The 27543-nt window shown below is 42.2% G+C and overlaps 1 protein-coding gene across 5 annotated transcripts in view; it reads right to left on the minus strand.

The window, feature by feature from the left end:
• The window catches only part of LOC122811292 (STAM binding protein), a 688610-nt gene that overhangs the window by 366927 nt on the left and 294140 nt on the right, over positions 1 to 27543 (minus strand). For all 5 annotated transcript variants that reach the window (XM_044083041.1, XM_044083043.1, XM_044083042.1 and 2 more), the window contains one exon: positions 21815 to 21939. In XM_044083041.1, the coding sequence (XP_043938976.1) occupies positions 21815 to 21939 (125 nt within the window). The remainder of the gene's footprint in view (positions 1 to 21814; positions 21940 to 27543) is intronic.

Consider the following 27543-nt stretch of genomic DNA (forward strand, 5'->3'; position numbering starts at 1 on the left):
GAAAGAGACAAACAGCTGATCAGTTTTTCAAAAAGATTTTGCTCCGTCCAAATAGAAACGTAGCTGTCTATGGACATCTAGCAGATGAAGAATGCATTTACCCTTGTTCTGGAAACTGGGCAAGAAAACTGTTAGGTTAATGACCTGATTGATAATGTTTTCGGAGGCAACTTTAGGCAAAGAAGGAGGATTAGTATGCAAGGTCACTCAATCTTTATGAAAAATCAAATGGAGGGTTTGGCAGACATTGTTTGTAATTCAGATACCCTTTTAGCCAAAGTGATGGCCACCAGAAAGACAGTTTTCTAGGAAAGAAATTTCAAGTCTACCTTGGCTGAAGGTTTCAAAGGAGGTAGGACAAGAGCTTGTAACATCATGGTTAAGTCGCAAGGAGGAGTGATGTCCTTTATACGTGGTCCAAGTAAAACGTTATCTCTGAGGAAGGTCTTACACAGCTTAGATGAAGCGAGAGAAGATGAATTGTCCCCAGTGAGATAATTTGAGATGGCTACCAGCTGCACCTTAACAGTAGAAAAACTTGCTCCGCTTTGGAAAATTGAAGCAAGAAAATCCATAACTACAGGAGTAGGGGCTGTAAAAGGATTCAATTGTGTTTGGTGAGTCAATATAGAAAATCTCCTCCATTTACTTTTATAAATCTTTCTCGTACAGGCTTTATGTGTGGATATTAAAATCCTTTGAACCAGTGAAGAAAGCCATCATTGGAATTGAGAAACCATACAATCTGTTTCTATCCTGGAAGATCTGGGTGAATCTGCCCTGTTGAGTGGGACAGAAGATCTGGATGTGGTTCCAGCATCTATGGAGGGCATACTAAGTGAGATCAAAGAAAGGGGAACCAAATCTGTTGAGGTCAGAAGGGAGCAATGAGGATCACTTTACTCTTCAATCTCTGAGCTTTCTGAATTAATTTGAGTATGAGGGGTAGGGGTGGGTACGGATAAATAAGACCGGAGGACTACAGCATCTCTCGGTGACTGTCCCTGAGGAGGTATCAGGGCAATGAACCTGCCACATTTGTTGTTGAGGGACGAATCAAAGAAGTCGTAGCAAGGTTGACCCCACTTGTAGAAAAACATTTTTGTCACTGATTTAGAGACCACTTGTGAGGCATCAGAATAACTCTGCTGAGCCTGTCAGCCAGAATGTTGGATTTTCCTGGAATGCGCACTGCAACGAGGAAGCGGACGGAAGAGTTCACCCATTGCCAAACCCTCATTGCTTCTCCACACAGGGGATAAGATCTGGTTCTTCCCTGCTTGCTGATGTTCCATACCACTGACATATTGTCTGTTTGTATCACAATTGTTCCTAGAGGTAGAAGGCTCTGAAATGCTTGCAATGCTAGAAGCACCACTTTCATCTCTAGGACACTGATATGCAAACTGGTCTCCTGTGTCGACCACATGCCTTGGACCATCCAACCCAGGTAATGACCCCCATCTCAGCTGGGAAGCATCTGTGGTCAATGTGATATTGAGGGGGGCAAAAGGACATCCCTGTTAGATGTCTTCTAAGTGGAAGCTACCAAAGGAGCAAGTCCTTGCACACTCAGGACAATTTAATTGAATATTTAGTGGACACAAATGTAATGACTATTGAAACGCCTGGGTCCACAAAAGGATTCACATATGTAAGTGTGCTGTTGGAATCAAGGTTATTGTGGCAGCCATCAATCCTAATACTCTGAGGACTAGTCCTGCTAGTGGCTTGGGAATGGCCAGAATTTGTTTGATCTGTGATTTTAAGGTGTATAGCCTGTCTGGGGGCAGACAGGCCATACAACTGGCTGTGTCTAGCCATACTCCTATAAAATTTATCAGCTGTACTGGAGGAAGCTGTGATTTATGCATGTTGATTGTGAAGCCCAGGATAGGGGCTAGGTAAAGTAAATAGTCCCTGGCTTGTAGTAGTATATGCCTGCTTGATACAGTCAGGAGCCAGTTGTCTAAATAAGGAAAAACACTGAATCCATGCAGTTTCAAGTGAACTGCTACTACCTCCCATGCATTTTGTGAACACCCTGGGGGCTGTATTGAGACCAAAAGGAAGTACTCTGAACTGATGACTGGGTTCCAGCCAGAAGAGGAGAAACTTTCTGGAGCGCCTGTTCATTTTGATGAGATAGTACACATCCTGAAGGTTGATCAAGCACATCCAGTTGACTTTTCGTAACAGTGGTAGAATGAAGTGAACCATGATCATCCGGAACTGGTTAGGTCCAAGATTGGCCTTAGGTCCCCTGTCTTCTTTGGCACTAAAAAGAACTTGAGTAAATTCCAGATCTGACTTTGTTTGGTGGGACCTCCTGGATGACTCTTTTTTCCTAGCAGCTTTGCAATTAGGAGCGCTGTTTCCTTTGTCTGACTGGGTGGAACATTGGGAATGGTCTTTGGAAAAATGGAATGGAATATCCCCCTGGATATGTTTTGTAGCCAACAATCATCCGTGACGGCAAACCAGGTGTCTGGGTGCAAGGATAAGTGCCCTCCAACTGCCTTCAGAGTAGGACAATTGGGCAACCTCTCAGGAGCACTGAAATGACATATCCAAGGAGGAGTCTTGTGATGTTTGATTTTGCAGACCATCCTCTGCTGCGAGGGCGGTATCTACCATTATAGTTATTCCCACCTCTGCCTCGGGGGGGGGGGGGGGCATCTCCCTGTGATTCCTGGAAAGGACCTTGAGACATTTTGAACCACAATTTTTTACCACCATGCTGGTTCCTGGACAAATGTCTGTGGGGTAGAAAAATGGATTCCAGTGACAGGCAAGGTCTTTTCATCCTTCTCATTATGGGAGAGCATCTCTTTAACAGTGGTGCCACACAATGATGATCCATCAAAAGAAGCATTGATGAGGGATGCCTTGAAAGGTTCCATGAAGTCACAGAGCCACATCCAAGCATGATGACTTACAGCAATGCCTGAACCAGCCGCTCTTGATGTACCCTCGGCAGCATGCATGATTAGCCTCATGGATATATTACAGATAGATTGTAGGGTGGCCAACCTGGAGGAGAAGATTTTCTGCTCCTCTGCAGACATGGACCCTAGGGCAGAACAAGAGAGTTCCTTAATGAAGTCCTTCTGTAGTCTGGTCAAGTGTGCCAGGTTATTCAGCAATCGCAATGTGAAAGTCGCTGAGGTGTACACATGCTTCCCAAATCTGTCCAAAGCCCTAGACTCCCTGTTAGGGGGATGGACAGAGGAGCTCTGTTCGTCCAGCTCTTTTTTAGTGGCTGCCGCAACAACCACGGCATCTACCACGGAACCTTTTGTCCAGTGCTGCCTATCCATTGGGGCACTAAGGATCTTGTCAGCTCTCATTGAAATGGGCTCCAAAGTGTTCAGCTCCTACCATGCCCTGCGGGAGACCAGATTGATAAGGTCATCCATGGGGGGGGGCACCCACAATGCAGATAAGCAAGACCCAAAGGCCTCCAAAAACACCAACTCCTCTGAAGAAGGGTTTTGGGTAGACCATCCACCTCTTTGGCATAGGAATTCAAGGATCAGGAGACATCATCCAGTGGAGATCTTGGGGACCCTTCCCCTTCATCAAAGTCCATGTCTTCCCTCAGTGATTACTGTGGGAAATCCAAGTGCCTCCTCTTGCACAGTCACTTTCAAGGGACCTCCTCGGTGGGATGTTCCAAGGAGATGTTGGAAGAGACAAGGCACTCCGCAGAGGGAGCTGGCTGTCCCGAGGTGGAGGATGAGCAGGCTCAGGCACAGAAGTCAGAAAGTACAGTTGTGTACACTTACCATAAATGTATATGTTCAAGTGCATTCACTGTTGCAGTCATCACATTTGGGTTATCCCTGCCAGGGCAGCCCTCAGCAGGCCCGAATACCAGAGTCTTAGTATTTCTTCGCCGGTTGCTGTCGCTTCAGGACTGACTTCAGGTCGTCAGTAGTATAAAGTAAGGCAGACAATGCCATTACATCAGTTTTTCTTGCCCTAACCTGTCAGGAGCCCCCAAGTAGGAGGCAGGTTCTGGTGGAAAAACCCCACCAGTAGAAAGTAAATACCAATATGTCCTTTTGTAAGGAACGAGAAGAAGGGGGGTGGAGGGAGGGAAAAGTACAGTTTTGTACCTACCATAAATGTAGATGTTCGAGTGTATTCACTGTTGCAGTCATTACACTTGGGTTATCCTGCTGGCAGGCTACCCGCAGTCGGCCTGAATTCCAAAGTCCTGGTCCGGTGTCGGCTGCTGTTGCCTCTTCCCTGACGTCAGTGCGCCAGGGGTATAAAAGATGCAGCCGATGCCATTTTCTTCAGTTTTTCTTGCCCCAGATGTCAGGTGCCCCCTAAAGGGTAGGCTAAAAAATTCTGATCATAAAAAAGCATGCACATAACCTTCATCTACAAGCAAATACACCACATATGTTGTATAGAAAAGAGAAGTACAGATAAGTCCCAGCAATGAAAGAGGGATGATGGGTGGGTAAACCAGACTGCAACAGTGAATACAGTCGAACATCTACATTTATGGTAGGTACAAAACTGTACTATGTTCATCGTGTTTCACTGTTGCAGTCATTACACTTGGGTTGAATCTGAAAGCTGAGGTTGGGTGGCTAGGCCTAAATAGAATTAGGAGTGGCTATGAGGCCCTGCAGAACTGCAGTGGCAAAGCCTGCTCTAGATTTAGAGTAAAGAGGTAAGTGGTAGTGCTTTGTAAAAGTGTGCACTGAAGTCCAGGTTGCATCCTCCAAAATGTCCTTGGTTGGTACTCCTCTGAGGAAGGCTGCTGAAGTGGCTGCTGCTCTGGTAGAATGTGGCCTAATGCCCTTAGGCACTGATCTGCCATGTTGTGAATAGCAGAAACGAATGCAGTGGCCTATCCATTTTGAAATGGTCTGCTTTGAAATAGCTTTTCCTTGTGATCCTGCAGCATTATGCCACGAAGAGTTGCTCAGTCTTTCTGAAAGCTTTAGTTTTGTCCAAGTAAAAACGTAGCTGTCTGTGTATGTCCAATGAATGCAGAAGTCTCTCCCCCTTATTCTGCGGGTTTGGATAAAAGGTAGGCAAATGTATGGTTTGGTTAAGAGCCACACTGGACATTATCTTAGGCATAAATGTTGGGTTTGTCCTTACAGAAACCCTGTCCGGATGGAAAATGATAAAAGGTTCCACAGCCATGAGTGCCTGTAACTCCGAGACTCGTCTTGCAGAGGTTATTGCTAGGAGCAGAGCTGTTTTCCAGTTTAAGAATTTTATATCAGCAGTTGAGGCTGGCTCAAAAGGAGGTAGTGTGAGCTTTTCCAAGACATAATTGAGGTCCCATGCAGGTATTGGTGCTCTCCTTGGAGGTCTTATGTTTTTGGCCCCTCTGAGATACTGCCTGAGTAGTGGATGAGAAATTATAGGTGGGTCCATATTGTAGTCAGCTGAAATGGCAGAGGCATGGATCTTAATTGATGAGAAGGATAGGCCTTTGTCCAGCATCTCAGTTAGGTATTGTAAAATCTGAGGAATATGTCAATTTCCTGTGCCTGGTTCTAAGCACAGAATCTCTAACATTTTTCTGCATAAGATTTTCTGGTGCTGGGCCTCCTGGTCTCCAAAATAACATCCATAACAGCTTTAGAGAGAGGTGCATTTTGAAAGTTTACATCATCCACCATGCAGCCAGATTTAGGGTTCTGAGTTGGCTGTGTAGGATCTGATTGTTTTGTTGGGTCAGCAAATGAGGAATTTGAGGAAATGTCCAGGCTGGGCCTTGAGACAAGCTCTTTAGGATTGGGTACCAGTGCTGGCGTGGCCAGTCTAGGGCAATCAGGATCATTTTTGGCTTTTCTTATCTGACCTTTAGGAGTACCTTGGGGAGGAGTGGCAGAGGAGGGAAGGCATATACTGTAAGGGCTTTCCAGCTGAATGAAAGGGTATCCACTTTCCATGCTAGTTTGTGATACGTCCGAGTGCAGAATCTCTGTAGCTGGCAGTTGTGAGGGGAGGCAAATAGATCTATGTCTGGACATCCCCATCTTCCTGTTATCATGCTGAAGACTTGTGGATCTAGTTTCTACACATGAGGATCCATGAGGTTTCTGCTTAGTTCGTCTGCCAAAGTATTTTTCTTTCCTGGCAGGAATTGTGCTTGCAGGTGTACTTGTTAAGTCAATGCTGTGTTCCACAAAGTCATGATTTGTCTGTAGAGGGGGTAGGAATGTGTGCCTCCTTGCTTGTTTATGTACCACATGACTGTAGTATTGTCCGTCTTTATCAGCAGTTGTCCTGGATGAAGTAGGTCCTTGAAGGCTGTCAGGGCATTCTGCACAGCTAGCATCTCTTTTTGATTGATATGAAGATGCATTTGGCTTGTGGGCCATGTGCCCTGAATACATTTTCCTGCCATGTGTGCCCCCCCGGCATAATCTGATGCATCTGTTGTTAGTGCCTGCCTGGCTGTGGGTAAAGTGAATGGCTGTCCCTTGTTGTGGTGACAGGCCTGTGCCCACCATCGAAACTCCTGTTGCAGGCAGGGAATGACAGTAATTAATGTTTCCAGGCTGTGGCAATGTTGAGTCCAAACACTTTTTAGATACCATTGTAGTTTCCTCATATGCAGTCTTGCATATGGAATTAGTAGAATGCAGGATGCCATGTAGCCCAGAGTCTGTAGAATTTTTCTTGCAGATAACTGGGTCTTTGCTGACATGTTTTTGAAGTAAGAAGTCAGTTGCCTTTGTTTGTCTGGCGTGAGATAAGCCATCTGGGCAGTTGTATTTAAGCTTGCACCCAGGAATATTATCTTTTGAGAGTGTACTAGTTTTGATTTCTTTTTGTATACTGTGTACTCTGGGCAAATTTATAATCTTTTTACAAATGCCAGGTGCTTTAGTAGAGTGTCTTTGGTCTCTGCTTGAATAAGGCAGTCGTCCAAGTAGGGATATATTTGAATTCCTCTTTGTCTGCAAAAAGCAATTACTGGTGCCAGGCATTTTGTGAAGACCCTGGGCACAGTAGATAAGCCAAAGGGCAGTGCAGAGAATTGGTAGTGCATTGTGCCAGCTATGAATCTGAGGTATCTTCTGCAAGATTGTCTTATTGGTACATGCAGGTATGCCTCTTTAAGGTCCAAAGTTACAAGCCAAGCCTCCGTGCCCAACATGAGCAGAAGTTGCTGCAGAGTCAACATTTTGAATTTTGGAACGGCCAGAAAAGTATTTAGAATAAACAGCTCCAGAATTGGTCTCCAGGCTTTTTCCTTTCTTGGCACTAAGAAAAGTCTTGAGTAAAATCCTTGTCCCTGCTCTTGCTGTGGCACTGACTGAATAGCCCTCATGTCCATGAGAGATGAAATTTGTTTTTGTGCCTCTGCCCATTGATTGTGTCACAGGTCTGGCATACCTTTTGCCTTTGGAAGGGTGTGAAAGTGGAACGTGTAGCCCTGAGAGACTATATTTAAGACCCATTTGTCCTGGGTGATTCTGTGCCAGTTTTGTGAAAAAAGTGCTAGCTTTCCCCCTAAGGGTGCTGCCAAAAGGTAAGTGCTTGGCATTGGCAGAGGGAAGTCATTGGGACTGTTTCCTATAAGGCTGTAATTTGTCTTCTCCACTTTCGGAGGTAGAATCACCCCCATTGTTTGGGCCTGTATGAGCCCTGGGGCTGTTGCCTGCCTCTAGGGCATCTGAATCTGCCTCTTTGTGGCCTGTCTGACGCTGGGCCAGTTCCTGCTAAATCTGGGTGGTTGTACCTGTAAGAAATCCTTTACTGTCTGCATAGATTTAGCTTTGTCCTCCATTTTCTTCAACACCTCTTCTGCCTTAACACCAAAGAAAGTATCATGCTGTAATGGAGCATCCAATAATTTTGCCTTAACATGATCAGGCAGATTCTGTTCCTTTAACCAAGCATGCCTCCAGTGAATCATAACCACATTGCAAAGTATGTTTTCCCACTTGTTCAGCTGCATGCAATAAATCCTGCAAATCTTTGTTCTCAGAACTTGCAGAATTTGTCAACATTTTTTGTTTTAACAAATACATTAAATATTGCTGATATTTGAGCATATGAAACTGACAATTTAAAGCCCTTACAGCCACGGTAGCAGAAGTGTAGACTTTTTTCCCCCATCTGTCCAGAGCCCTAGAATCTCTATCTAAGGGGACAGGGTTTTAGCAGTAGCAGCCTTCACCCCTTTGGGACCCTGAGAGATAGTTTCTGGGTCCGCAGCAGGGTTTTTATTTAGAAATTTATGGGAATCTGGGACCCTGTAGTATCTGTCCGGCTTAACAGGTGCAGGAGGTAATGAGTCTGGAGACAGGCCGGACTCTGAAAATACATCATCTACTATGTCTAGAACAGGAGGAATTGCAAGAGGTCTGTGCTGAGGTAGCAAAAGAAAATCTCTAAGCCTTTTCTTAGAATCTGAATAATCTTGGCTATCCCAGTGGAAATGGCTCCCTCATGGTATGTGGGGTTTCCCCAAATGAGTAATCCTCAGGAGGAGAGGCTGAAAGAATAGAATCTTCAGCATCAGAATCCTCACAGGGAGGAAAAGAATATCCCTGTGCTGAAGAAGAATCACAGGACATGGAAACCTGATCAGAGGAATCATATTCAGTGTCTTGCCTAGGCCTCTTTTCAGGAGGGGGATGGGAATCCCTGATCAAAATAATTAGGTCTTCGGCCATTTTGAGCATCTGTTTCTTAGGCATAGAATCCTGTCCTGGAGAATGCTGTACTTGTTTCCTTGTCTTTAAAACTGTTTTAGACTTTGTCTTGGATGCTGAAGTAGGCTTGATATAAAGTTGTGTAGGTCTGAAGACACCCTCAGAAGCAGATGCCTGCTCAGCGGCTTCGGACACATCTGAGGGATTAGTTTCCGAAGGGCCAATACCTTGAGTATACAGAGGCCTAGTTGTCTCCACGTGGGAGTCGGAAGCGGCCTGTGGCTCTGAGGTAGCAGGAGTCAGGGGCTGCGAAAGCGCCTCACTGAGCACCGGCGAACCGGCGACTGGCCTAGAAGAGGCATTGTCATCGGTTTTGGACCTCGGATGCCTGTCCTTTTCTTTATCCTTGCGCTTTTTATGAATTCTGGTCGTCGGTTGTTACGATGGTATTATATAGTTAAACCTTTGGCCAAAGTAATGAAAAGCAAAATCGTACCGCCGCTTTATTGTGCGTTGGTTAAATCTAGCACAAAACCAACAACTAGCAACGTTGTGGTCAGGGCCTAGGCAAGGAATACAGTAAGAATGAAAATCCTTATGAGGTATTTGCTTCCCACAAGAAATACAATTGTTAACTTTTTCTGACATCGGTCTGGAGCAAGAAAAAAGTTTCCCCGACGGGGTACTTAGCTTTATTGAAGACTTCGGATCCGAAATTCAATTTCGAAAATCTCAGGAGTCGGCCGACAGGCACTTGCGAACTGCTTTTGCTTTTGGCACCGCGCGGCAAGAAAGATTGAAGAAAATGGTGTCGGCTGCATCTTTTATACCCCTGGCGCACTGACGTCAGGGAAGAGGCGACAGCAGCCGACGCCGGACCAGGACTTTGGAATTCAGGCCGACTGCAGGTAGCCTGCCAGCAGGATAACCCAAGTGTAATGACTGCAACAGTGAAACACGATGAACATCCAAGACTGCAACAGTGAATACACTCGAACATCTACATTTATGAAGTGTACACAACTGTACTATGTTCTTTGTGTTTCACTGTTGCAGTCATCACATTTGGGTTGATTCCCAAAGCTGAGGAAATGGGTGGAGGCAGTCAAAGAGACTAGGGGATGGCTTGGATGCCCTGCAAGACTGCAGAGGCAAACCCTGCCCTGGATTTGGAGAAGAGAGGCAGGTGATAATGTTTGGTAAAAGTGTGAACAGATGTCCAGGTGGCAGCCTCTAGGATGTCCCTGGTGGGGACTCCTCTGAGAAAAGCTGCAGAGGTGGAGGCTGCTCTGGTGGAGTGAGTTCTGACCCTCTTGGAGGGAGGCTTTCCATGTTGTTTGTAGCAGAAATGGATGAGGTGTGCTATCCACTTGGAAATGGTTTGTTTGGAGATGGTTTTGCCTTCTGCCCCTGTAGCACAGCTAACCAGAAATTGATCAGAATTTCTGAAGGATTTACTCATGTCTAGATAGAACCTGAGCTGTCTGTGCACATCTATAGAGCGCAGAATCTTTTCCCCTTTGTTCTGGGGATTAGGAAAAAAGGTGGGCAAATGAACGGATTGGTTGAGAGCCACACTGGACACCACCTTGGGCATGAAGGATGGGTAAGTTCTGAGGGATAACCTGTCAGCATGGAAGATGATGAAGGGTTTCACAGCCATGAGCACTTGCAGCTCGGAGACTCTTCTGGCTGAAGGAATGCTGTCTTCCAGGAGAGAAATTTTAGCTCTGCAGAAGAAGCTGGTTCAAAAGGGGGAAGAGTGAGATTTTCCAATACATAGTTAAGGTCCCAAAGCTGGGGTTGGTGCCCTTCTGGGTGGCCTCAAGTCGCTAGCCCCTCTCAGGAACTGTTTTATCAAAGGGTGGGAGAAAAGGGGGCTGCTCAGTGGGAAAATGAGCAGAAAGAGTAGAGGCATGAATTTTTATAGAGGAGAAAGAGAGGCCACTGTGTTATATGTCAGCTGTTTCAAACATCAATGGCATGAAGTAGGGCACATGCTTTAGCATCTCCTACAAGTTTAACAAAGTAAAAAAAGTCCAATATTTCCAGGTTTTTCTTGTTCTGCCATGTTTCACAAATACAATTAATGACTTGTAATCCCACATTTATTTGTCAACTTCTGAGTTTCTGGTTTTACATCTGTTGATCTCCATCTCCTAAATCCAGTGTATGCTTCATTTCCAATGTAGTCCCGCTTCTTCTAGCCAACTCTTGCGCTTTTTTCGGTCTCTCAAGCATTTTTCATTGAAACATTGGAAAAAGTTTTGCTGGCACAGTCTCATTTGTATTTCTTCCTTAGCATGCTCTGCATCAAAAAATTATTTTGTCCCTCTAGGAAAGAATATTCTGAAAATAGCTGGGTACAGCAGCTTGAAAAACATCCCTGCTTCTCAACATTCCCTGATTAGATGAATAAATTTACTCCTCTTCTGCCCTGTGTACTGTGAGTAATTATAAATTCATACTCTATTTTCTCCCACTTTTAGTACTTTGTCCTCCTGCCACAGTTTTGTCAGAATCAGCTCCTTTCTGCTGGTAGAATTGCATCTTTACTATTAAAGGTCTAGGTTGCTTTCTCATGGCCAGGTTTAGAGCATATACACAATGTGCCCTTTCAATTAACAACTCCTGCTGTGGAATATCAGTACAGTTACTTATTTGTGCTTTCATAAAATGAATACAGTCTGTTCTTTCCAGCTTCTCTGGTATAGCTGAAAATCTCAAATTTTCCCTACATCATCTGTCCACTTGTTGTCTTTCGGCTTTTCCCGGTTATGGGTCGCCACATCGGAACTCCGGTCCGCTAATGATTGGCAGTAGATTTTTACGTGCCGAGTTGCCAGCTCTGACGCACAACCTTCAGCGAAGGTATGCCCATTCACACGTCTCCACACAAAAGACGCTCTAGCCGAGAATTGAATAGGACAACGTCTTACTGTGAGGCGACAACGCTACCGCAGCACCACCACTGCAGTCTTGCTTATTTGTGCTTTCATAAAATGAATAGTCTGTTCTTTCCAGCTTCTCTGGTATAGCTGAAAATCACAAATTTTCCCTACATCATCTGTCCACTAATTTTATTATTTTTTGAAATATATCTTCTTGAACAGTCTCATATTTAGTCAGCCTTTTCTACATACAACCTCAGATTTTTGAATTTTTAGCATCTCATCTGAATATCTGTTTAAAGCTTCTTCCATTTTTCCACCCTTTTACTTGAGTTAATATACTCCTTCGGTGTTTCATTTATTTTAATCAGATCTGAGTACAGCTGACTTATTTTTCCTTTAGGTTACTAGAAGTCATGTCTCACACCAAAGCTAGAGCTTGCATTGCTTTTTTGCTGAACAGCTGCAGAATTCTTCCCAGTCAGTGTTTTCCCCCTCACATTTTGTGACTGATTCTCTTTCAGGTTCGCTGAATTTCTTTTTTGCTGGCATCCAGGCAGTGCACTCACTAGCCAGTTATGGAAATTTACCCCAAAATGAGTTTCTCATTTCTCTCAAAAGTTCTCTTCTGAGTTTCTGTTTTCACAATGGGAGAGTTGAAATTAAGCTACTACTCAATGTGCAGCCATCTTGGAAGTCCTCATTTATTTGCTTTTTTTAGTACAATTGTGAAGCATGTTATGTTCCTATCTCTATAATTCATTGAGATCCTGAGATGTGAGCCCCTGCGCTGGATGACTGAATGTACCCTCCTCAATAGGGTTGCCACCTGTCCCACTTTGCGAGGGACAGTCCCTCTTTGGGCAGTTGTGTCCTGCTAAAAAAATGTAAAAATTGGAAATGTCCTGAGATTTTAGGACAAAATTATTTCCTATATTTTATATACTAGTTGCATAAAACAGTTATTCTGTATCTGAAACACGTACATGTTATAAGAAACAGAATAAGCAACTAAAATGCTACAAGAATAACCTTTTATTTAGGCAAAAAAGGGAAGTTCTGTCCTTTGTACTGGCCGTTGGTATGTTTTGGCCTGCAAAGTCTGATGTTTGTACCAAAAATGTCCCACTTTGGGCATTTAAAAAGGTGGCAACCCTGGCCTGGTGGGCAAGGTGGGTCTGCAGCCAGAGTGAGAAAATTAGTCCCAGGTCCCACAAAATCTCAGCTGACATGAGGATGACTCAAGAGACTGATTTTCAGAATTAACATGGTCAGGCCTGGGCTTCAGCTGACCATGAAAACACAGGCTAATTCATTAACATCATAATGCATACCCTCAAAACAGGGAGGGAAATGAGGGTTTTACCTCTTCTGATTCTAAAATGTTTGACTAAGGTAGAGGACCGCTTATGGTTCAAGTATTCAGAGTGAGTTCACAATCTGCAGGCTCCAGATAGGGGAGGAGTTACCACAAGGAAAAAGATCTACTGCTTCAAAGAGGGTCAGGCATGTACATGCTTTCTAAGTCAACCCTGTTTTATTCTGATTTATACCAGAAACAGCAAAGAAGACCCTCCTGTCAGTTATTATACAAAGAGGTCTTGACTATCAATATTTTCACAAAACAGGTCAACAACTTTTCTCATCTGTGATGCCAAGGAGCCATGTTGAACATATGTCAAATTTGGCAGTTGTCAAGACTGTATTTTCCTCAATACAGTATAGGCAACAACAACGGGGCTCTTAGCTGGTAATATGACTGCTAAACAGACACTTATTGTGCTATTAAGACATGTGAATGCAGAGCTTTTCTAAAAACTACAAAGACTTACATCTGTTTATTGAAAGTGGCACATACGTTCTGGAGATGAAGGCACTAAAGCAGTCAGTGGCTTATGGGGAGTATTAACATGAACTGGACATCTCTAAAGACAGTATTTTCAAAACAAGTAAGCCAGATTCTGATGGATGGAGAGGATCTACCCAAAGGAGACCCCAGGGATGGCCCTTGGTTGGAGATCTTCAAATATGTCAAGGAAATTTATGAAATATAACATAATAAATGGAAAATAGCAAAGGGATTAAATTCTGATTTAATGGGCTAACTATTCAGAGGCAAAAGAAGGATTTAACACATGAATCAAATGTATGGAATACTTCTAGAATTTTAAAAACTGAAAGATTTTAACCATGTACATGACTGACAAAAAACAATTCTTATATGTCTGGAAAAGCAGTCAGTAGTTAACTAGGATCTTAAGTTTACCCATTAAACTGAAAATGGGCAGACAAAGTGGTTATGAAGTTCTTATCGGATATTAAAATCAAAGTTTCAATGGAATTCAGCAGGATTATTTCATGAATTCGGACACAATTTATGCTAATTCAGAAGAAAGCTAAGCACTATGGCCAACTACAAAATGGTTGAAAAGGAACCTGCAACAGTATTGCTGGTGGGAAAAGGAAACCCTTGAAGCAGTTTGAGAGAGAGATACACTGACCAAAGAACAGCCTGGAGTTAATGAATAAATGAAATACAAAAAGGAATAAAATATAAGGCCATAACATTGATAATGACAGGACTTACTCAAATTCTTTTTCTTGCCTACTTTTTGCTTTTAGACCCATTCTGGATATCAGGCCTCCAACTGCTGTACTGACCCATTCATTTTCTGAAGCAACAGCTCTATTACTCAGTCATTTGCCAGTGGATGCGTGTTGAGTGTGCCATGAGTGATGCTATAATCAACATAGGGGATCAGGATTTTCACTTTTAGCTTCACAGTGTTTCACTGTACGTGCCTGCTGATACTAGGTCTGGCTACTTGCTTCTGCAAGTGTCGCAAGCCTGAAGGCTCCCCACACACCTTTAAGGCAAACACTTTCACTGGCTTCCAGTCTGTACTTGAACTTGGGATCTCTGCATCTGTTTGAATGTAGGCTCCACAGAAAGATACTGCCTGAGGCAATCTCCCAAAAGCACTGGCTCCCAGAATGTTTCTGCCATATGCAAAACTGTGGTACTGCAAGTTGTATTTCACCATTAAGGAGCATTTTCTCTATTTCCCAAGACTTGTGTGACAGTTTAGTTAGCGTGCGCGTGTACATGCACACACACGTATACATATATATATATATATATATATATATATATATATATATATAGACACACATTTATCTGTATAGGTGTAGGGTAGTAGATCAAACAGACACTGCCCCGACATCCAAGAGATAAATGTCAAAGTCGAAATCAACACTACTGACACATCCCCGGAGCACACTAAACTGAAGATGTGTTTTTGTAGGGAGGCAAGCCCCCAATGAGCCCCCCACACCACTTGCTAAATATATATACTAACTTGGAGATTGCACAACCCTTGGGGAAAGGAAATACTCCCCACAAAGGGACTGTCAATCTTGCATACCTGTTGACCAAATCCTGCGTGTTGGGGCAGTGTCCTTTCGACATACTGTCCCACACCCATACACACACACTCAAATATTTTATATGTGTGTGTGTGTGTGTGTGTGTGTGTGTGTGTGTGTGTGTGTGTGTAAGGTGGACGCAAATCCACCTCATTGGGATTGCAGGGGCACTTCTCCCTGTAAAAAGAGAACATTTTAGCAATTTACCTCAAATGTGCTGTGTATGTGCACTTGGAGAAAATGCCTTGTGAGATATCCATGTGGGATGCTGGACTTTGAATTACTGTAGTGGATAACTCCAGTCTCAATGGAGGAGTTCTAAAGAAGCATGCATTCCCAGACATGTACCTCTCCCCATCACAGGAGAAGCAACTGATTCATGCTCCCAACTGGCTCCTCCACTGTCAAAACTGATAATCAATCCTAGGGAGGTTGACTCATTTCAAGGCTCTGTAGAGCCAGAACACATCATATTCTAAATTAGAATTTCTAATTATTACAAAAAGCAATGACTACTTGCAAGGCTGAACATTTCCCTTCAATATATCAGTATTCTAACTATTAAAGCCAACTACAAAATAAAGATCTCCGATTCTACTCAAATCATCAATTTTTATGTGAAGTCAAATAGTCATTATAAAGTTTTTGATATAATTATTTTCAACATATTTATTTATTTATTTATTTTACATTTGTTGACCGGGATGGTCCGACTGGATACATATCCATTTTCATTGGAGTCCCGGGGAGAAAAGCTCCAAACACATAACAATTTACAAATTTTTTAGGTAGATAGCATAAAGTAACAGTGAATACAGAAAGAAAAAGTAGATAGTACGATTATATCAGTTACAGAACATACAGGCCGATTACAGGCATAGCAGAATACATTCATCCATGAGGCATGAGACATTTTATAAGTTGTGGTAGTAGGTAATTGATACCTTATTACCTAGGTTTAGGACATTTTATTTAGGCAGTAATACCTAGATTAGTTAATATGATTGATCATCTTGTTTGGATGGGCTGTTAGGGTAATTTGTATGAAGTTAAGGAGGTGGAGAGGGTATAGGGGTACTAGTCAGGATTGGTACAGGGACATAACCAATGTGACATAAGGTGGCTTTTAAGTTTGTGTTTGAATAGCATTGGCGAGGGTTCTTGGGTAATGTCATCTGGTAGTGAGTTCCAGTATTTACCAACAGAGTTGGCGAAGAGGGAGTCACCTGCAGCGTGGTGTGATTTGGTCATAAGTACTAGTCTTTTGGTGGATGAGCGAAGTGTTCGATTGTTACTATAGGGGCGAATTATGTTTCTGAGGGCTGGAGTAGTGTCTGGGTGGTGGAGTATTTTATGGGCAACTATGAGCTGGTTGAGCTGGAGGAGTTGGTGTAGTTCCAGCCAGCCCAGGAGGTTAGGGTTCAGACAATGGTGGGTTCGGTAGGGTGAGCCAGTTGCAAATCTAGCAATGTGGTTGTGGCATGTAGACAATTTCTTTAGATCGGATTTACTCAGGTGGGAGAAGAGAGGGGAGGCGTAGAGAAGGGTTGATAGAAGATGGGTGCGGGCAATAGCAGTTCTTGCTTGTGGGGTTAGGAATGATCTGATCCTATAGAGGCTGCCAAATGTTTTATTAACAGTTTTTATGGTTTGATTGATGTGTACATCAAACCTAAGGTTGTCGTCGATCATGACACGCAATAGTTTAGTTTGGGTTACTGGGGAGATGATGGTGCCATTATTAGCTGTTATGTTGAATGAAGGTGATTTGGTCCTATTTGTTGGGTTGAAGAGAAGTAACTTAGTTTTGTTGGGATTTAGCATATTTTTATAAATAAACGAGTTTTATAACTTTGAACTTGGTTTTCAAATGGTGACAGGAACTACAAAGCAAGTACGTGTTTGTCTTTTCATATCCCATGATCACAATGTACCCTCCACTTCCAGAAGGGCAAAATCAGTCAGGCTAACAATAAACTTGAATACACCCCATCCAATTGTCAAGTATCACAAATATGAAAGATATTGTCAGAGTACAAAAAAGTAGCTTGCATTTCAAAAATGACAAGTGTCATTACTGGAGATGCACTGGGCAGTCAAACATGTATGGACAATATGTTCTAGAGACAGTCCAAATACTGTGTAGTACATATATCCCTCAAAGTGTTTTATTTATATTTTGGTAGAAGCTCAAATCCTTGGTTTGGATGTCTGGTGATGGTATGAAATATCCATTAGGATGGGATCTTTGACAGCACAAAATGGCAGCCATAGGTCACCATGTAGCAGTCGTTAACAGACAGGGAACAGGGAGAATATTTCTACTGTTCTGGTTGCTAAAGGCTTTCAGTCCAATAATCTTTCTGTCAGAATCCTTTGGGGCGTTTCTACTTGCATGATATTTATGGCTAGTTACATGCTGAAGGAGTTACTCTACTAGATGATTGGTCTAATTAGGGCAGAGTACAGAGGGACAATAGCATTTTTTGACATAGATACAACATCTTTAGAAACTGGCTGTGCAAGTTAAGATTTCCTAAATACTGCTGCAACATGCTGGTCTGAAGTAAGAGAATTTCTGATCTAGCTACCAAGATTTCAGACTACTGTGTCTGGGTGGGGTGTCATCATTTTTATTTTATTTATTTTAACATTTATTTACTGGAAAAGTCCAACTTGGAATGAAGCCAATTTTCAGCGGGGGCCAGGGAAGAAACACTCCAGACATGTCTTTGCAACTATAAATAATGACTATGCTGCAAGTAGTAGATGAAAAGTGTTTGCCAAAAGTGATAATGTTGAACTTTTTTGCATTTAATCGAAGCCATTTCTCTGTATTTTTCTGGTCTGCAAGGGCTAGTTCTTGTTGAAATGCTTCTATATCAACAGGGAATACAGGTACAGGTTTCAGTCTTTGTTGATTTTCACTATTGGGGGTGGAAAAGGATACCCCACTGGCCTTTGCTGGTTACTTTCGTACTTTCTGAAGTAGCACTTGCTACCTTAAGTGTACAGGTCCATAGGTGTATGTTAGGCTAACAACCACTGCCTAGCCATGCATCCGAAATATATCCTGCAATTGTTTTGAGCTTGAGAGGTTATTTTATAGGGTATATGTAAGCTAAGGTATGACTTACAGACCACCTCTGCCCATTAGAGACATAGGTGCAATATCTTGGATGAATTTCTGATTTCCCATCCAGTGGTCCAGGTTATACTTGAATCGGGTTAAGGAAGAACTCTGATCCACATGAATAGAAAGACTACTCCAGAAGAGGGGAATTCTCTGAGATACATACCTGTCCCTCCAACATGTCCTAGCTATGTCACAAGCAAGGTTCAAGTCCCTTGATCACGTAGTTCCAATGTTATTAATTTTTCAGACGTGCAAAAGGTCCGTCAGGGAAGGATCCAAGGATGTCTTGCAAGCCATTCATATATCGTCTCTCAACATTTGGTAGGAAAAAGAGTCTAGACATAGGGTTTTAAGATGATCTGCACAGGACATGTTTTTGCACCCTGTATTCCTTTTGTGAGGAACCTTTGTAGACATTCTAGTTGTCGCATGTGCCTGGTCATGTACATACCAAAGAAGGTACATAACTAAATGATGTGTATGATGGGGGATAACTACATAGGAACTATGACCTCCTTGAAACTAGAAGCCATGTCCTTGCTTATAAGTTGAGCAACACAGAATGATTTCCTTACTACCTTAAACACAACTGGTTGATAGCCAGGTAACTATCCACACATTTCCCCAAATCCTTGACTACTGGGTCCAGTTGCAGGGTGTGCTATCAATGAGGTAGTTTCATAGGGTGGCTCACTTCCCAAAAGGTACTATTATGCATTTCTTGGCACTGAGTTTTAAGCTGTGGCTTTTGCACCAGTCATTTGTCTGTGTTAGTCCTTCCTTTAGGATGTTTGTTTCTTGAAGGGATCCTATGACTGCTCCTAGTTTGCAGTCATCTGTAAAGTCAGTCAGCCCCAGGCCTCTGATATTGGCTTTGACTTCAAAGAGGCAAATATCAAAAAGGAGAGGGACCAGCACAGAGCCCTGAGGGAATCTGCTAGTGACTGACCTCTTTGTGAAGGCTTTCTCTTCTTTCCTAACTTCCTGAGTCCTACTGACAGCCAGCTGGCTATCCAGTGCATAACACTGGGGTCAATGCTTAATTCTGTGAATTTTTTTTTTCAATGTCTGAATGGGGTACTGTATCAAATGCCTTAGCCAGGTCAAGGTAGCCAGTATGCACCAGTCTGCCCTCAGCCAATCTTTTCAAAGAAGTCCACCATGTTGAGAAGGCATTATCTACCTTTGATGAAGCCAAACTGGGTTGGATCCAGTGTCAGAAGGTTTCCTACATCATTATTAATCATATCCATGTAATTCTTTCCACGGCTTTGCATTTGAGAGTAGTCAGACTTATGGGTCTGTAGTTCTTAGGGTCCTGTCTGTTGATGGGACCACTCTTGTGCAGAGGGATGACCACTGCAGTCCTCAATTTACAGGGCACAAACCCTTTTTTGGAGGCGATGGTTAAAGAGACTCCAGATGTCCAGATAGGTCATGCTTCAGCTATTTAGCAGGCATACTGGGATATTATTGGGGCCCATCAACGTGGTGTTCTTAGCCTTAAAGAGTGCATTTAGGACCTGCTCCCTAGTGACAGTTCTGGGGTTATGTTTGATGGTATTACAGTAGAGAGTTGATTATCCAAAACGTCAATTATCTTAACGCAGCTTTCCAAGGTTTTCGGGTAGAAAAAAATCATAAAGTCTGAATATGTAAATGTTATACAGATTCGCTTGTGTGTGTTTTTTGAGCTTGTGACCCACTTATGTGTGAAAAATATTCTTTATTGTCCACTGGAATCACTGAATGGTTGAAATGTGTATTCCCTACGTGCAGAAAAAACAAGATTTTAGTTGTTTTTTATCCGGTTCAATGTATCTTTTACCATCTGAACAGTTTGTTTATCCGAACTACCCTAGGTCCCGATTAATTCTGATAATCGACTCTCTACTATACTTGGGGTTGTTGGGGGGAAGAGGGGGATAAAACTGGAGCTCAATTTGTTGGCTAGCAGATTTACTATATCTTTCGGCTCTGTTTAAGTGGCTCCATTAACAATCAGTTCAGCACATCACTGTGTGCCACCTTTGAGGTTTTGGACAAGGTAAAAAAAGCCTTGTGGTTTTCTATGGACTAGAAGGCAATCTTTACCTCAAAACTGGCCTTGCTAGACTGAATTTGCTCTCTAAACTGTTTGTTTAGCCTGATGAGAGAGGTTTATCCTGATGGCCTATGCACTTCCAATTTTAGCTATGACTTTCTTTCCTTTTGTTGTACAATCTGTTTATGTTTGGATTACACCAGGATGGTTTAGGGTTTACTACTGAAACGAAGAAAGCACTTTCTTAGTTTGCTTAAATCAGCATAAAATAAAATCAGAACTGTAATCTTGACTCCTACACTATATCAACCATCAGTTCAGTGACATCTGCATTCGATTTAATTTGAAATAGATTAGGTGATGCCTGGCAGCCAAGCTATTCAGCGTAATATAATGTTAGACATTCACATCAATGGCTCAAGTTTTTTACTGTTTTGCAGGGGGGGGCAAGCCCTCCTGCACACACCACACTCTCTGCAACTTATATATACCAAGTCCAAGATCACACTACAGTGAGGAAAAGGGTGAATTCCCTGTTCTCCACTGTGCCACGATCTCCACAAATAATACTGACCATTCGATCCCCTGCACTACAAGATTGCAATAGCAAACCATATTTTATTTTATTTATTTTTTGTTCTGGGCTTGTTTCTGGTAGGCACAGCTGTCTCTATGTATTTATTAACATGACTGTACATTGTTTAGTGTACAGTTCTGCAGAGGCAACTGTATTCTCCAGATTTGAATAGGCTTGAAATTTTGTCAGGTAATCACTTAATAAGAGGTAGTTTGTCTCAGAGTAATTCTAAACTGTTAAAGGATCTCTATCCTTTTTTCAGTCTGCAATCCATCTAACCATCTAAAGGTCTACCTTTAGTTCTTTTAGACAGAGAACAATGCCAGCAAGGGGTACAGTGTCAAAGGCTTTGGCCAGACCCAGATATGCTGTGTGAACTGTGTGACCACTCCACTATACTTGTACCCTTCTCAAATAACGGTAGATATGATATATCCTTCACATAACCAAAGTGTTGGGGGTCCAAATGGTCAGATCTGATACGTTCTATGGCCTTGCAAATTAGGGTAGTTAGGCTGATGGTCTGTGGTAGGGTTCCCCTTTATGCAGAGGTACTACTAAGCTGTTTTTCAAAACTTAGGGATATACTCTGTAACTCAAATTAAACAAGTTCACGAGAGGTTCAATGAAAGAAGGTTGAGTGCAACTACTTAGGCATCCAGATAAAATGTCTAGGCCCATGGAAGTGATGTTTTCAGTTTTACAGAGTGTAGCCAGCACAGAATATCTTCCACTGTTATCTTCAGGGGGGTGGTTCTCAGCTGGGGTGCCCTTATGTCCATATGGATGTTTTTAGGTGCTCTAATTACCTCCCAAATCACAAAGGTATGATGTAGGTAAAATGGAAATAGTCCAAACTCCCTGTCGGTGTGCATGTCATGCTTGAGTGAGTTGTGTGCGTGTGAACCATGAAATGGACTGGTTTTCCAACCTGGATTAGTCTCCCTGCTTTGTTTCTACTGATTGACAGGACATGCTTTTGCTTCCCTGGAAAGGATTAAGCCAAAAATTGGAGAATAGATGAAACATCTTGTAAATATTTTGTGCTAGTGAATCACTTGTGACTGCAATAAACAAAACTATGCAACATACCAGTCTTCCACACAGAATTCCACATGTCTCTATCCCTCGTGCATTATTTGTATCTGCTAACTGCAGGAACTTGATGCACAATTCTTGAGGAACATCTACAAGACGAAGTCCATCTACTGTTGTGGCTAGAAAGGAAAACATGACAGCTGACCAAGGACCATAATGAGGTGTCACATCATCATTTTCTTAATTTTCTTTGCATATCAGTTAAAATAAAAAAAAATATTTTTTCTTATTGCTTTTCTTTTATCAGATTTCCCAAGTCATGGATGCAAGCATAGTTTAGACTACTAATATATATATATATATATATATATATATATATATATATATATATATATATATATATATATAAAACTTATATTTTCTAACAGATAACATCAAGCTTGCATCAGTCTGTTTCTCACATTAGTGGAAAGCTAAGACATAAGCCACAAAATTTCTGGTTTTGCAGGTCAAAAAATGGGCTTGTATTTATGAAGACCACAATTAGCTACTGTAGAACAGTGTGAGTGCGCTGTATCTTTAAGAAGCATATCAAGGACTGAATGTGTACAAAACAAAATAGCAGGCACGTGTTATACTCTGTGCCATTTTGAAAGTGCAGCCAGAATGAACATGTATGAATGAATGTAGCTAGTTGTATACAAGTTACCCAAGTTAAAGTTAATAAACTTCAATTGTGATGTGTTTATACATAATAAAGCTGCTTGAACAGAAACCACAAAGACTTGTCTATTACATCCTGACTAAATGAGTGACAGCTACACAAATGGCTAACAGCCAATCAGAGAATATTTTTAACATACTACGCTTCACCTCTGGTACTGCCTAGGTTGAGAATGGTCTGAAAAGCAAAATGAGTGAACTTGTACTTTCAATCCTAAACATTTTTATTGTGCCCCCAAACCCTGAAGAATATTCTGAAAGACTATGAATAAGCAAATGGTGATTATAGACAATAACCAAGTTATTTTAACAATAAATTATTCAACAACATACACAATAAGTATGTTATAGCACGAAACAAAAACAATCTAAGGCATTAATCATACACGTACCATCTTGTTTAATATTTCTTAAAGATACAATACTTTTCTTATTCATCAATTCACTGTCAAGATTTTTATAAATTTGGTTCAGTCTTTTATCCAAACACAACATATTTCATTAGTTAACCAAAACAAACTCAGGCCAAAATTTTAGTACTATCCTTCAGTTATACTAAGTTCGGACACCCCCGGAATATATGTTTGCTATTACCTAGATTTTAGAAAAAGGAAAATATCTGTAATGGATGGATTCATGTCGCTAGATTGATGGAGTTCGGTCGACTGCAAGTCTCCCTGGCACATCCACTATTGCTGAAAGTGCTTCTGGCTAACATTTTCAGTTGATTTGCATTTGACCGAGCTGCCTTTGGCAAACTGAGTACATGCTGGAAGTTGGAACTTGATCATTAATTTATACAGTAGCCTAACTCTGACAAACACAGAAAGGAATGCAGTTTTGCATGCAGCTTCTTCAAGAAATGTTAATGGACCTTTCAGAGGGTGGAAAAGTCATCTGCCTGTGATATTGGGCATCACAACATCCCTGGGCAGTCCATTTCCCCAAAAACACCCATCCTGTAGGCATTACGTCTTGCATATTCCATATTTCAAAATGCAAAATGCTTAACTAAAGTTTGATCATCTTCAGACCTGATAGACGTTGCCACAGTCAGAAATGCTACTACTCATAAAACAATTCTTGTTATTGTGAGAGACACCATAACAGAAAAAAAGAATCATCTACCAATGTAAAATGCTGCTTTTCTTCTAAGTAGTATTGTTTAGAATACGTGTCCTAAACAACACTGCTTAGAAGCAGTGCTTTGTTTTTGGAACCTCGCTGCCATTGCCTTTTAAGCAGTTGTTTACCAGCCTTCTGCTGGGACTCTCTATTTTGCTTTTTGCTAATATTAGATGAGGGAGCAGACAACCCCTCTGAAAAACTGGAGAAGGAGGTATGAAAAATTGGTGAGATGCCTTGAATGGTCTTAAATCTCTTATCACACCTTTTTATGACCTCTAAAGCAGAAGGTCCAAAAATTAGATCTCTGTCCAAGGGAGAATTCACAATTTCATTCTTCAATGTGGAAAATGATTATTCACTGTACGCAGGCAGAAAAGAAACAAATTTATTACAGCAATCAGAGAATGTCAAGAGGCATGTGCGAGACTCAAGCTGCTGTATCCAGCTCCCTTCTGATTATTTTTCCTGGAAGATCAAAGTAATTGTTTGATGCAGAACAAGGTATGGTGGAAATTTATAAGTTATGTACTCACCATAACTAGGCATCTGTGCTGTCCATTTTCATTCTTCCTCACAAATGGGGTTCGGATCCAGTCCTTGGATCCGACTCTGCCACATACACCAGACTTCGGATCCAGCTCTCAAGCTCCTCTTTCTACCCACAATGCTCTATTCCACACTCCCATTGCCTCAGATTGAGGTTGCTGCCTTATCTCCCCCTGGTCCAAGAGAGAAAAAGTAGACAGAAAGAAAGACAGGGCTCAAACGTGGAACAGTAGGTTCCAAACACAGTCTAATATGTTCTTCCAGAAGGAAAAAGGGAATGGGGATGGATGGGAGGGAAAGTGAGGAAGAATGAAAATGGGCAATACAGATGCCTAGTTATGATGAGTACATAACTTATAAATCTGATGTTATCTTTTTTATTCTTCCTCACTAATGGGACAGAGTCCCCAGCTATGTAAACCTTGGGTGGCCCTCATGGAAGGATATTCCAGAGCACTGCTAAACCAAGGGAGGCTCTGTTTCTAAATATGATGCCCAAGTTGTAATGTGAAATAAAGGTATGAGCTTTGGACCACTTGCCTGCTGCACAAATGTCGTCAATACAATTCCTTGACCAAAACACTGATGAGGTAGCCAAGGATCGAGCTGAATGAGCTCAGGGAGGTCTTGGTAAAACTAAACATTTTTGGGAATAAATCAATGAAATGCAGTCTGTAATCCAATTAGCTATGTTAACTTTAGAGAAAGGCTGGCCCAGGTGACTTGAAGAAAAAGATATGAAAACCTGATCTGACTTTCTAATGCTCTGTTAAGATAAAAATGTAGTTGTCTATGCACATCAAGGAGGTATGTCATGTACTCTCCTTATTGGAAAATCTTGGAAAAATACTGGTAAATTAATGGACTGGTTGATGTTATTTTCAGAATTCCCTTTGTACAAAGGAAGGGTTATTCTATAGAGATACCCTGTCTTTATGAAAAAAAATGTAAGGGGGGGGGGGGGTTGCTGACAAAGCCTGGAGTTCAGAAATTCTTTTTGCTGAAGTTATAGCTACCAAGAAGGCTGTTTTCCATGATAGAAATTTTAGATCACAGTTGCCTGAATGTTCAAAGGGTATGAGTTAAACCCTGGAAGAACCACGGTAAGGTCCCAAGGGGGTGAAGTGTACTTTATCGGAGGTCTGAGAAGAAAAATGCCCTTCATAAAAGCTTTATACAATCTGGAAGAAGTTTTATTTTCTGAATGGAAATTTGAAATTGATGCCAACTGAAGTTTAACTGTAGCAAAACTGTCCTATTCATTAAAAGAGGGTTGTACGAAAATGAACTGCAGTAGCTGAAGCCAAAAAGGGGTTGATATTTTAGTCAGAAGCCGAAATAGAAAACCTTTTCCATTTGCTCCTATACATTTTCTTGGAGGAAGCTTTTTAGGAAGCCAAAATAATACCGTGAATTGGGGAAGAGAACCTGAACTTTCTAACTATTGCTGGAAGTTGAGACACCATGTGGTTAACTTGAGGGCATGAAGGGTGGGATGTTGAATCCCCGATGGATGAGAAAGGCGATCCTGCCGAGGCTCCAGTATCCACGGAGAATAATAGAGATGAGACCGTAGAAAGGGAACCACACTTGCAGAGGCCAGAAGGGGGCATTGCGGACTACTGAGCTCTTCAGCCTACTTGCTTTCTCTAAGAATTTTAGAATTGGTGCAAGAGGGGGGTAAGCATAAAAACCCAAGTGCTAAGTGTGAAGCAGAGCATCTCTCAGCAACGTCCCCTGAAGGGGGATCAGAGTGAAGTACTTGCTGCACTTACTGTTGAGAGAAGTGGCAAATAGGTCATAGCAAGGTTGGCCCCAACACCTGAAGATCATATTCACCACTGACAAAGACCACTTGTGAGGCATCAGCATAGTTCAGCTTTGTATGTCTGCCAGCACTTTGGTTTTGGCCAGGATGTATGTCACAATTAAAAAGAGGTCTGTAGAGATCTCCCTTTCCCAAACTCTTGTGGCCTCTCTGCACAGGGGGTAAGATCAGGTTCCTCCTTGCCTGTTGATGTACAAGACTACCGACTTGTTGTCCGTCTGAATTGCAATAGCCCCAGAGGGAGTGATTCTTGAAATGCCTGCGCCACTAAAAGGACTGTTCTCATCTCTAGGATGTTGACATGCAATGTAGTCTTTTGGTGGGACTACATTCCTTGAACCATCCTTTCCAAGAAATGCCCCCCCAGTTGGGAAGTGTCCATGGTCACTGTGGCAACTGGATTTGGAAGAATAAAAGGTCTACCCAGAAAGACATCATCGGACTGAATCTACGAATGAATGTGGTGTTTGCAAACAGGGGTGAGTTTTTTTGAAAAGACAGGGACTGATGTAGAATGGACCACTGTACAGCTAAGGTCCACTGGAGAATTTGCATAGAGAAGCATACTAAGGGAAGAAGTACTATGGCAGCTGACATAGGCCCAAGTGCATGAAGCACTAACCTTACTGGAGAAGGATGAGAAAGGATATCTTGCACCTTACATCTTATAGAAGCAATGTGGTGGAAAGGTAAAGATGCCAGCTGAGACAGTGTTCAAAAGCACTCCAATGTATACTGGGCTATGAACTAGGGCAAGCTGTGATTTAGCAAGATTGATTGAAATGCCCAAGGCATTGCAAATCTGGAGCAAATAGTCCTTGGCTTGTTGAAGCTGATGCCTGCAGGGGGAGGTGAGAAGCCAATCATCTAGATATTTATAACACCTGGAATCCTTTGAGCCTCAAGTGAGATGCCACTACTGCCATGCATTTGATAAACACCCTGGGAGCTGTCGTGACTCCAAAGGGCAGAGCTCTGAATTGGTAATGACAGACTCCCGGCTGATTGCGAAGATACCTCCTGGATTGTCTGTCTATTTTTACGTGATAGTACACATCCTGAAGGTCTATAGTACACATCCAGTCATCCTTGTGCAAAAAGTGCAGGATGGACTGAACTGCGACCATTCAGAACTTTGTCTTCTTCACATACTGGTTCAAACTGCTTAGATCAAAAATGGGTCTGAGGTCTCCTGTTTTCTTTGGCATTAAAAAAAAGCACAAGTAAGTTCCAAATTCTATCGGGTCAGGTGGGACATTCTGGATGACTTTTTTTCTAGCAGCTTTAATATTTCTTATGCTGCTTCCTTCCTTTGACTTGGTGGAATGTTGGGAAGTTTCTTCCTTTGACAAGGAGGTAGAAGGGAAAAGGGTATGTAGCAACCTCTGGATATTATTTTTAGCACCCATAAAGCTTTTGTAATATGTGTCCAGGCTTCTAGGTGCAGATACGACCCCCAACTACCTCCAGAGGTGGACAGTCACCCAGTGCTTCAGGAGCGCCAATAGGGCCTGTCTGAAAAGGAATCCCTAAAGCCCTGTAGTGGGTGTGCCAGGGA

The sequence above is a fragment of the Protopterus annectens genome, chromosome 9.part0, assembly GCF_019279795.1.
Source record: "Protopterus annectens isolate FY-2018-M chromosome 9.part0, PAN1.0, whole genome shotgun sequence".
Classification (NCBI taxonomy): domain Eukaryota; kingdom Metazoa; phylum Chordata; order Ceratodontiformes; family Protopteridae; genus Protopterus; species Protopterus annectens.